General features: G+C 41.8%; 1 protein-coding gene across 1 annotated transcript in view; it reads right to left on the bottom strand.

Annotated features, from left to right (window-relative positions):
* The window catches only part of LOC308628029 (uncharacterized protein), a gene marked incomplete at its 5' end in the record, with an annotated part of 93949 nt that overhangs the window by 48243 nt on the left and 32967 nt on the right, over window positions 1-12739 (bottom strand). Inside the window, one exon of the mRNA XM_081254586.1 lies at window positions 11237-11313. Within this exon, the coding sequence (XP_081110712.1) occupies window positions 11237-11313 (77 nt within the window). The remainder of the gene's footprint in view (window positions 1-11236; window positions 11314-12739) is intronic.

Raw genomic sequence — 12739 nt, 5'->3', positions numbered from 1 at the left:
TACCCTAATAACCAGATTTGGGAATGGAGAAATGCTGCCGCCTTGTGGCCGTTTCCCTCAACAGCAGCTTTAAACGCAGTGCTAATGGTCACCAAATATTCACAATCATTGCAGGCCTGTAAATGACACCTGCTCTCAAAAAAGTCCTGGGGTCAAAAATCGACCAAAAAATTCAAAAGAAGGCAACATTCCAAGAAGACAATTTCAAGAGGTATATTGGTTGGACTCACACATTTTTTCTTCTCTTTTTTTTTAAAGAAAAGGAAAAGGCCTGGAAAAATGCTGAACATTAGTAATTATTAAAGACCAGCAAATGCAAATTACAAAAATTTATCATCTCACACCAGTCAGAATGGCTATTAGCATAAGTTCTGGAAACAATGAATGATGAAGGGGTTGTGGAGAAAGGTGTACACTCGGTTGTATGTTGGACGTGGTAAGAGCCACTAATGAAAACAGAATTCGGATGCCTTGAAAAGGTAAACATTGAGCTACCATTCCATCTAGCATACACACTGCTGGGCTTATCACCTGAGAAGATGAGAATCAAAAAGACACAGGCTGGCAATCCTGCCCTCCAGCAATATTTACCATAGCCAACACATGGAAGCAATGAAAATGTCCATCAACTGAGGAATGCACAAAGAAGAAGTGGTCCATGTACACAATGGAGTATTACTACAATGAAAAATATAGATTAAATTTAAAAAACAACATAAGTATGGAGACATCAGCATTTGGGGGTTTATCCGGGCACATTCTACTCTAATTTATAACTGATGAACACCGCTGGCAGGAAGGTCTGTTTCCCTAGTTACCAGAGTCGGAAATGTAGAAAAGCTGTCGCCCTCTTGCCGTTACCTGCAACAGAAGCTTTAAAACCTGTGCTAATGATCGCTTCATATGCACAAGTACTGCAGGGCTGAATATGAAACCTGCCCTCAAAATGTCTTGAGGGAAGTAATGGCCAAGAAATTTCAAAATGTGGCACATACTCAAGAAAAGAATTTGAAGAGGTAAGCTCTATTCACAGTTTGAAAAAGAAAGGACATGCCTTAAAGCTAAATTTCAATGGATTATTAGGCGCATGCAAATCCAACCACAAAGAGATATTAGCTCACACCAGTCAGAATAACCATCAGCAAGGAAACTACAAACAATAAATGCTGAAGGTGTTGTGGAGAAATGCATACCCTCCACTTTAAGTGGGACGTAACCTGGAAAGAGCCACTAATGAGAACAGAATGGTGGTGCCTTTAAAAGGTAAACACTGAGTTACCATATGAGATACAGCAGGCCCGATCCTGGGCCTATAACATAAGAAGACAGAATTGGAAAGACACAGGCAGGCAAATCTGCATTGCAGTAGTATTACAATAGCCAAGACATGGAGGCAACCAAAAAGTCCATCAAGAGGTGGTGAGTGGACAAAGAAGAACTGGTACATGTACAGATGGAATATTAGCTAGGGGAAAAAAATGAAACCATGCCATTTGCAGCACTGTAGATGATTCTAGAGGTAATCTGGCAAATTGTACTAAGTCAGAAAGCAAAAGACACATATTCTATAATATCACTTACAGGTGTTAGCTAAAAATTGATACCAATGAAGATATTTCCACAAAGAAAGGCAATCACAGATTCATTAAACAAACTTATGGTTCACCAAATGGAAACGTGTGAGGATTGGATAGATTAGGATATTGGAGTTAACACAGATATAGAAACACATGTGATATATATCATCACCAAAGACCCACGGAAAACTGAGAGAAGACTACTCAACATTGTGTCATAACCTACATGGGAAAATGATCCGAAGAAGTATAGATACATGTATATTTGTAAAAGAACCACATGTTGCACACCTAGAATAAACAAAACATTTTAATCAAATTTGCTCTGATAAAAAAAATTAAATTAAAAAAAGAACAAGAGGGGCTTCCCTGGTGGTGCAGTGGTTGGGAGTCTGCCTGCGAATGCAGGGGACACGGGTTCGAGCCCTGGTCTGGGAAGATCCCACACGCCGCGGAGCAACTAAGCCCGTGTGCCACAACTACTGAGCCTGTGCGTCTGGAGCCTGTGCTCCGCAACGGGAGAGGCCACGACAGTGAGAGGCCCGTGCACCACGATGAAGAGTGGCCCCCGCTTGCCGCAATTGGAGAAAGCCCTCGCACAGAAACGAAGACTCAACACAGCCAAAAATAAATAAATAAATTAAAAAAAACCAAAAAAACGAGGGCTTCCCTGGTGGCGCAGTGGTTGAGAGTCCGCCTGCTGATGCAGGGGACACGGGTTCGTGCCCCGGTCTGGGAAGATCCCACATGCTGCGGAGCAGCTGGGCCCGTGAGCCATGGCCGCTGAGCCTGTGCGTCCAGAGCCTGTGCTCCGCAATGGGAGAGGCCACAACAGTGAGAGGCCCGCGTAAAGCAAAAAAAAAAAAAAAAAAAAAAAAAAAAAAAAACGAACAAGAAGTAATGAGACCTAAACTTAAGGGGCTTTTTGCTGGCACAGTGCATTCTAATTTACAACCAGAACACGACTTCCATTAAGGCTCTGTCATCACTAATAAAGCAGCTTTATAAGCAATGTTGAAGGTAGCTTAAAAGAAATCTGACTAACTATTGATAGTAACAAGAAAACAAACAAAAGTAAAAATCTCACTGCAAAAATTACACATAGAGTAAGGGTAGTAGATCTAACACTTATTAAGCTTCTGTAAAGAAAAAAAGACAACAGTAGTATGTTTTTTTAAAAATCGAGGTCCAAAATAAATCAGAAATGAAAGAGATGATGTTACAACAGACACCACAGAAATACAGAGTATCCTAAGATATACACAGGGAAACTCAGAGCTCAGACTGGACAGAGCCCACTCTCCATTCCCCTGTACATGACTTACAGGAGCCTCAGGAACTGAGGAGGGGGTCCCTGAGGGGAGGCACAGTATAGAATATGTTAGGTATTAACATGACTGCATTCATCTTAAACGTGCCTGAACTACAGTAACACGAGATGATTTTGTCCTGTATGTACATCGGCACCTCTAGTCAGAACTGCAGATCTTTGGCTTCACCATCACTACTGACATCATTAGCTTCACCTGCTTTGGACCATCTCCTATAGGATTCCTAGAACCACAAAGCATTGAAGCTTCACAGGACCCAGAGTCTGTGTGACTCCACTCAGAGTCTCAGAGTCTCAACTCCACTCAGAGACTCAGATTCTCAACAGAGACTCCACTCTTGGAGGGCACACACAAAGTAGCGTGCATATCAAGACCCAGGGGAAGGAGCAGTGACCCCATAGGAGACTGACCAGACCTACCTGCTGGTTTTAGAGGGTCTCCTGCAGAGGCGGGGTGTGGCTATGGCTCATCGTGGGGACGACAACACTGGCAGTAGAAGTTCTGGGAAATACTCCTTGGCAAGAGCCCTCCTAGTGTAGCCTTTAGCCCCACCCAGAGCAAGGTAGGCTCCAGTGCTAGGTTGCCTCAGGCCAAACAACCAACAGGGAGGGAACCCAGTCCCATTCATCAGCAGACAAGTGGATTAAAGTTTTATTGAGCTCTGCCCACCAGAGCAACACCCAGCTCTACCCACCACCAGTCCCTCCCATCAGGAAGCTTGCACAAGCCTCTAAGCTAGACTCAGCCACCGGAGGGCAGACAGCAGAAGCAAGAAGGACTACAATTCTGCAGCCTGTGGAAGGAAAACCACATTCACAGAAAGATAGACAAAATGAAAAGGCAGAGGACTTTATAACAGATCAAGGAACAAGATAAAACCCCAGACAAAAGATGAAATGAGGTGGAGATAGGCAACCTTCCAGAAAAAGAATTCGGAATAATGATAGTGAAGATGATCCAAGACCTTGGAAAAAGAATGGAGGCAAAGATCAAGAAGATGCAAGAAATGCTTAACAAAGACCTAGAAGAATTAAGGAACAAACACCTAGAAGAATTAAAGAACAAACAGAGATGAACAATACAATAACTCAAATAAAAAATACACTAGAAGGAATCAGTGGCAGAATAACTGTGGCAGAAGAACGGATCAGTGACCTGGAAGACAGAAAGGTGGAAATCACTGCCATGGAACAGAATAAAGAAAAAGAATGTAAATAAATGAAGACACCTTAAGAGACCTCTGGGACAACGTTAAACGCAACAACATTCACATTTTAGGGGTCCCAGAAGGAGAAGAGAGAGAGAAAGGACCCGAGAAAATATTTGAAGAGATTATAGTCGAAAACTTCCCTAGCATGGGAAAGGAAATAGCCACCCAAGTCCAGGAAGCACAGAGAGTGCCGGGCAGGATAAACCAAAGGAGAAAAATGCCGATACACATAGTAATCAAATTGACAAAAATTAAAGACAATGAAAAATGATTGAAAGCAACAAGGGAAAAATGACAAATAACACACAAGGGAACTCCCATAAGGTTAACAGCTGATTTCTCAGCAGAAACTCTAGAAGCCAAAAGGGAGTGGCATGATATACTTAAAGTGATGAAAGGGAATAACCTACAGTCAAGATTACTCTACCCAGCAAGGATCTCATTCAGATTTGATGGAGAAATCAAAAGCTTTACAGACAAGCAAAAGCTGAGAGAATTCAGCACCACGAAACCAGCTCTATAACAAAAGCTAAAGGAACCTCTCTAAGTGGGAAACAGAAGAGAAGAAAAGGACTCACCAAGGCAAACCCATAACAATTAAGAAAATAGTAATAGAAACATACATATCGATAATTAACTTAAACGTGAATGGATTAAATGCTCCAACCAAAAGATACAGGTTCGCCGAATGGATGCAAAAACAAGACCCATATATATACTGCCTACAAGAGACTCATTTCAGACCTAGGGACACATACAGAGTGAAAGTGAAAGTATGGAAAAATATATTCCATGCAAATGAAAATCAAAAGAAATCTGAAGTAGCAATACTCATATCAGATAAAATAGACTTTAAAATAAAGAATGTTACAAAACACAAGGAAAAACACTACATCATGATCAAGGGTTCAATCCAAGAAGAAGATATAACAATTATAAATATATATGGGGCTTCCCTGGTGGCGCAGTGGTTGAGGGTCCACCTGCCAATGTAGGGAACGTGGGTTCGTGCCCTGGCCTGGGAGGATCCCACGTGCTGCAGAGGGGCTGGGCCCGTGAGCCATGCCCGCTTAGCCTGCGCTTCCGGAGCCTGTGCTCCACAGCGGGAGGGGCTGCAGCGGTGAGAGGCCCGCGTACTGGAAAAAAAAATATACATGTGTGTGTGTGTATATATATATATATATATATATATATATATTCCCAACATAGGAGCACCTCAATACATAAGCAACTGCTAACAGCTATAAAAGAGGAAATCGACAGTAACAAAATAATAGCGGGGGACTTTAACACCTCACTTACACCAGTGGTGATCATCCAGACAGAAAATTAATAAGGAAACATAAGCTTTAAATGACAGAAGAGACCAGATAAATTTAATTGATATTTATAGGACATTCCATCCCAAAACATCAGATTACACATTCTTCTCAACTGCACACAGAACATTCTCCAGGATAGATCACAAATAAAGCCTCAGTAAATTTAAGAAAACTGAAATCACATCAAGCAGCTGTGCCAACCACAATGCTATGAGATTAGAAATCAGTTACAGGGAAAAAAACGTAAAAAGCACAAACACATGGAGGCTGAACAATACGTTACTAAATACAAGAGATCACTGAAGAAATAAAAGAGGAAATCAAAAACTACTTAGAGACAAATGACAACAAAAACACGATGATCCAAAACCTATGGGATGCAGCAAAAGCAGTTCTAAGAGGGAAGTTTATAGCAATACAAGCCTACATCAAAAAACAAGAAAAATCTCAAATAAACAATCTAACCTTACACCTAGAGAAACTAAAGAAGAACAAAACCCAAAGTTAGTAGAAGGAAAGAAATCATAAAGATCAGAGCAGAAATAATTGAAATAGAAACAAAGAATACAATAGCAAAGATCAATAAAGCTAAAAGCTGGTTCTTTGAGAAGATAAACAAAACTGATAAACTTTTAGCCAGACTCAGGAAAAACAGAGAGAGGACTCAAATCAATAAAATTAGAAATGAAAAAGGAGAAGTTACAACAGACACTACAGAAATACAAACCATCATAAGAGACTATTACAAGCAACTCTATGCCAATAAAATGGACAACCTGGAAGAAATGGACAAATTCTAAGAATTCTTAGTCAGTTCCAAGACTGAACCAGGAAGAAATATAAAATATGAACAGACCAATCACAAGTAATGAAATTGAAACTGTGATTAAAAATCTGCCAACAAAAGCCCAGAACCAGATGGCATCACAGGTGAATTCTATCAAACATTTAGGGAAGAGCTAACACCGAACCTTCTCAAACTCTTCAAAAAAATTTCAGGGCAAGGAACCCTCCAAAACTCATTCTATAATGCCAACATCACCCTAATACAAAAACCAGACAAAGATACTACAAGAAAAGAAAATTATAGACGAATATCACTGATGAATATAAATGTAAAAATCCTCAACAAAATACTAGCAAACAGAATCGAACAACACATTAAAAGGATCATACACCATGATTAAGTGGGGTTTATCCCAGGGATGCAAGGATTCTTCAATATACACAAATCAATCAATGTGATACACCATATTAACAAACTGTAGAATAAAAACCATATAATCATTCAATAGATGCAGGAAAAGCTTTTGAGAAAATTCAACTCCCATTTATGATAAAAACTCTCCAGAAAGTGGGCATAGAGGGAACCTACCTCAACATAATAAAGCCCATATATGGCAAACTGACAGCAAACGTCATTCTCAATGGTGAAAAACTGAAAGCATTTCCTCTAAGATCAGGAACAAGATGAGGATGTCCACTCTCGCCACTATTATTCAACATCGTTTTGGAAGTCCTAGCTGCAGCAATCAGAGAAGAAAAAGAAATAAAAGGAATACAAATTGGAAAAGAAGAAGTAAAATTGTCACTGTTTGCAGATGACATAATACCATAGATAGAGAAGCCTAAAGATGCCACCAGAAAACTAATAGAGCTAATCAATGAATTTGGTAAAGTTGCAGGATACAAAATTAATGCACAGAAATCTCTTTCATTCCTTTACACTAACAATGAAAGATCAGAAAGAGAAATTAAGGAAAAAATCCCGTTACCATTGCAACAAAAAAATAAAATACATAGGAATAAACCTGTCTAGGGAAGTAAAAGACCTGTACTCAGAAAACTATAAGACACTGGTGAAAGAAATCAAATATGATATAAACAGATGGAGACATATACAATGTTCCTGGATTAGAAGAATCAATATTGTGAAAATGACTACACTACCCAAAGCAAATTACAGATTCAATGCAATCCCTATCAAATTACCGGGGCATTTTCTACAGAACTAGAACAAAAAATCTTAAAATTTGTAGGGAGACACAAAAGACCCCGGATAGCCAAAGCAGTCCTGAGGGGAAAAAAAAGAGCTGGAGGAATCAGACTTCCTGACTTCAGACTATACTACAAAGCTAAAGTAATCAAGAAAATATGGTACTGGCACAGAAACAGAAATACAGATCAATAGAACAGGACATAAAGCCCAGAGATAAACCCACGTACCTATGGTTAACTAATCTATGACAAAGGAGGCAAGGATATACAATGGGGAAAAGACAGTGTCTTCAATAAGTGGTGCTGGGAAAACTGGACAGCTACATGTAAAAGAATGAAATTAGAACACTCCTTAACACCATACACAAAAATAAACTCAAAATGGATTAGAGACCTAAATGTAAGACCAGACACTGTAAAATCTTATAGGAAAACATAAGCAGAACAATCTATGACATCAATCACAGCAAGATCCTTTTTGACCCACCTCCTAGAGAAATGGAAATAAAAACAAAAATTTAAAAACGGGACCTAATGAAACTTAAAATCTTTTGCATAGCAAGGGAAAGGAAAAGGCAACCCTCAGAATGGTAGAAAATTTTTTCAAATGAAGCAAATGACTAAGTATTAATGTCCAAAATTTACAAGCAACTCCTGTAGCTCAATAGCACAAAAACAAAAAACCCAATCCAAAAATGGGCAGGAGACCTATACAGACATTTCTCCAAAGAAGATATACAGGTTGCCAACAAACACATGAAAGGATGCTGAACATCACTAATCATTAGAGAAATGCAAATCAAAACTACAGTGAGGTATCACCTCACACCAGTCAGAATGGCCATCATTCAAAAAATCTACAAACAATAAATGCTGGAGAGGCATTTATTGGAGAAAAGGGAACCCTCTTGCACTGCTGGTGGGAATGTAGATTGATATAGCCACTAGGGAGAATGGTATGGAGGTTCCTTAGAAACTAAAAGTGGAACTACCATAGGACCCAGCAATCCCACTGCTGGGCATTTATCCTGAGAAAACCATAATTTAAAAAGAGTCATGTACCACAATGTGCACTGTAGCTCTATTTACAATACCCAGGACATGGAAGCAACCTAGGTGTCCATCGACAGATGAATGGATAAAGAAGATGTGGCACATATATACCATGGAATATTACTCAGCCATAAAAAGAAAGGAAATTGAGTTATTTGTAGTGAGGTGGATGGATCTAGAGTCTGTCCTACAGAGTGAAGTAAGTCAGAAAGAGAAAAGCAAATACCGTATGCTAACACATATATATGCAATCTAAAAAAAAACTTTATGAAGAAACTAGGGGCAGGAAAGGATGAAGGACACAGACGTAGAGAAAGCACTTGATGACACAGGGAGGGTGAAGGGAAAGCTGGGACAAAGTGAGAGAGTGGCATGAATATATATACACTGCCAAATGTAAAATCGATAGCTACTGGGAAGCAGCCACATAGCACAGGGAGATCAGCTCGGTGTTTTGTGACCACCTAAAGGGTTGGGATAAGGGGATGAGAGGCAGGTGCAAGAAGGAGGAGATATGGTGTTATATGTATACATAGAGCTGATTCACTTTTTTATACAGCAGAAACTAACACACCATTGTAAAGCAATTATACTCCAATAAAAGTGTAAAAGAAAAAAAATAAAGAAAGCCCAGAAATAAACCTACACACCTATGGTCCACTAATCTATGACAAAGGAGGCAAGGATATAAAATGGAGAAAAGACAGTCTCTTCAGTAAGTGGTGCTGGGAAAAATGGACAGCTACATGTAAAAGAATGAAATTAGAACACTCCTTAACACCATACACAAAAATAAACTCAAAATGCATTAGAGACCGAAATGTAAGACCAGACACTATAAAACTCTTAGAGGAAAACATAGGAAGAATACTCTTTGACATAAACCACAGCAAGATCTTTTTTGATCCACCTCCTAAAGTAATGGAATAAAAAACAAAAATAAACAAATGGGACCAGATGAAATTGAAAAGCTTTTGCAAAGCAAAAGAAACTACAAACAAGACAAAAAGACAACCCTCAGAATGGGAGAAAATACTTGCAAACGAATCAACAAAGGATTAATCTCCAATATATGTAAACAGCACATGCAGCTCAACAGTAAAAAAACAAACCACCCAATCCAAAAATGGGCAGATGACCTAAATAGACATTTGTCCCAAGAAGACACACAGATAGCCAAGAAGCACATGAAAAGCTGCTCCACATCATTAATTGTTAGAGAAATATAAACCAAAACTACAATGAGGTATCACCTCACACCAGTTAGAATGGGCATCATCAGAAAATCTACAAACAACAAATGCTGGAGACGGTGTGGAGAAAAGGGAACCCTCGTGCACTATTTGTGGGAATGTAAATTGATACAGTCACCTTGGAGAACAGTATGGAGGTTCCTTAGAAAACTAAAAATAGAATTACCATATGATCCAGCAATCCCACTAATGGGCATATACCCAGAGAAAACCATAATTCAAAAAGACACATTCACCACAATATTCATTGCAGCACTATTTACAATAGCCAGGTCATGAAAGCAAATAAAATGCCCACAGACAGACGAATGGATAAAGATGTGGTACATATATAAAATGGAATATTACTCAGCCATAAAAAGGCATGAAATTGGGTCATTTGTAGAGACGTGGATAGATCTAGAGACTGTCATACAGCGTGAAGTAAGTCAGAAGGAGCAAAACAAATATCGTGTATTAATGCATACATCTGTAACCTAGAAAAATGGTACAGATGAACTGGTTTGCAAGGCAGAAATAGAGACACAAATGTAGAGAACAAATGTATGGACACCAAGGGGGGAAACTGGCAGGGTGGTGATGGTGGGATGAATTGGGAGACTGGGATTGACATATACATACTTATATGTATAAAACAGATAACCAATAAGAACCTGCTGTATAAAAAAATAAAATAGGGCTTCCCTGGTGGCGCAGTGGTTGAGAGTCCGCCTGCCGATGCAGGGGACACGGGTTCGTGCCCCTATCCCGGAAGATCCCACATGCCGCGGAGCGGCTGGGCCCGCGAGCCATGGCCGCGGAGCCTGTGTGTCCGGAGCCTGTGCTCCGCAACGGGAGAGGCCACAGCAGTGAGAGGCCCGCGTACAGCAAAAAAAAAAAAAATAAATAAAATAAAATAAAATTCCAAGTTAAAAAAATAATATTAAAAAAATAAAACAGAAAAAAATTCTTTCATTCACATAGACGTATTTATATGAATGGATTATTTCCATGCTTGTATCTATAAATACAAAAAGAGGAATACAACCTACCTTGAACCAAAAAAGAAGAAAAAAAAAAAACAGAACCCACCAGTCATACAGAGGAAAACCCTATCAGGGCACTTGCTCCAGTGATAAACAATTCTGAAGTTGGTCAGAGGTGGGGAATCATCTCCCATGCAGCCAGCAGCCCACCCCCCACGCAAGGAGCGTCCTCATTGCAAAGCTGGGGGACCGTGCCGAGGCATCTGTGAGTAAACGTGAGCTGAGCCCCAGGCCAGCTGCTGCTGAACTGTTCCCACCCTTCCCAGGTAAAACACCTGAATATGTACAAGGGCTTGAAAGCCTAGAGGAAGGGCCGTGGAGCCACACCAGCGACAGCACGCAGGCCAACTTGGTGCCTGCAGGCCAGCCAGGATGGTCCTGGCCCTGGGTGCTCTTCTGGAAGCTTTCCACTTCCCTGCCTGAGGTACCCCTCCTGTCCCGGCCCCCACTGCTTTTTCCCTTCCTACCTCTGCCCGGGGAGAAATTCCAGCGACAGGTACGGGTGACACATCCTCTTCTTTAGCAGGTGGCAGCCTGGAAACTCCTGCGGAAAGTCCAGAAGAACCCCACTCACACCGGGCCACCCACAAAGCCATGGGCCCTCACTCCCTCCCACCAGCCCAGCCCCGACACTGCTGACGGGGCAGAGAATATGGCGTCAGGCACAGCTGCAGGGGCTCTTGCTGCCTGGAGGGATGTTTATATTGACCTCAACCCAGGCACACCTGGGGAGGGCTAGCCGGCAGGGTCAGCCTGCCCAGGTCAGCCAATCCTCGCCCCTCAGGGGCTCACGGTTGCAGGAAATGGGGCTTGCTGTACCGGCCAGGTCCAAAGAACAGGTGTGGGCTCCTGAGACTCAGGAGAGACAAGAGGCTGCAGCCCTAGCTTGTTTTCTAATCATTTTATCTGGCCCATGAGTGGGAGACAACTTCAATAAGACCCTCTATTAATGAGAGGAACCCAGGAGTCAGGGAGAGGAGGGGTGATGGGTGGAGACAGAGGCCTGGTGCCCTGGCTGCAGTGGAAGCCTCTGGAAGACCAGGCGGAGGGAGGCCGCACAGAGTGAAGCCCAGGGTCACAGACCTGTAGGAGGTACTGTTTGTTAGGTAAAGTACTGCTCTGAGGTGCCCTGGGTCAGCTCAACCGACAGGTGGGCTGGCGGTGCTCTGCAGTGACGTCTATGTGCACGGTTCCTGTGTGCCCAGCCCTGCTGGGGTAACTGCCCAGGGGGGCTCCGTATCCAGGGAGGGGCCTGACCACGAGAGCCCCGTGGGCTGCTGGTGACGTGGTAAAGGACTTCAGGACAGTCAATGAATCCACCGAGGATATACATCCAGTAGTTCCTAATTCCTACACCCTGCTGGTCATTCTACCATCCACCAGGACATGGTATTCTGTATTAGACTTCAATGATGCCTTCTTCTGTATTCCATTACTGCCAGAGTCACAAGAAATTTTGGCTGTGAGTGGCAGGACTCAACATACAACAAAATCAATACTGCTGGGCCGTCCTGCCCCAAGGGTTCAAAAATTCCCACACCATCTTTGGGGAAACGTTAGCTAAAGACCTAAAAGTTCTACCTCTGGAGAAGGGAACCCTCCTTCAATATGCAGATGACATTCTGATCACCAGCCCTACTAAGGAGGCCTCTCAACTACCTAGCCAATAAAGATAGAAGGTGTCCAAGAAAAAGGCTCAAATATCACAGGCTAAGGTGATCTGCCTGGGCTTCATTCTCACAGAAGGTCGGAGAAGCCCATCCCAGGAAAGGGAAGAAGCCATTTGCAGCCTTACCCCTTCTAAAACTAGAAGACAGCTTAGGGGTTCCTGGGGAGGCCGGGGTTTGCTGCATCTGGATCCCTAACTACAGTCTAATAGCTGGGCCTCTATATGAAACACTGACACGAAAAGATGATGATCCTTTTGAGTAGAATCCAGAAGCAGCCTTTCAAGAATGGAAAGAGCCGTC

Source organism: Mesoplodon bidens, assembly GCF_964165515.1.
Source record: "Mesoplodon bidens genome assembly, chromosome: 14".
Lineage (NCBI taxonomy): Eukaryota > Metazoa > Chordata > Mammalia > Artiodactyla > Ziphiidae > Mesoplodon > Mesoplodon bidens.
Note: the sequence above shows the minus strand (reverse complement) of the source record. Positions and strands in the feature narration are given on the sequence as shown.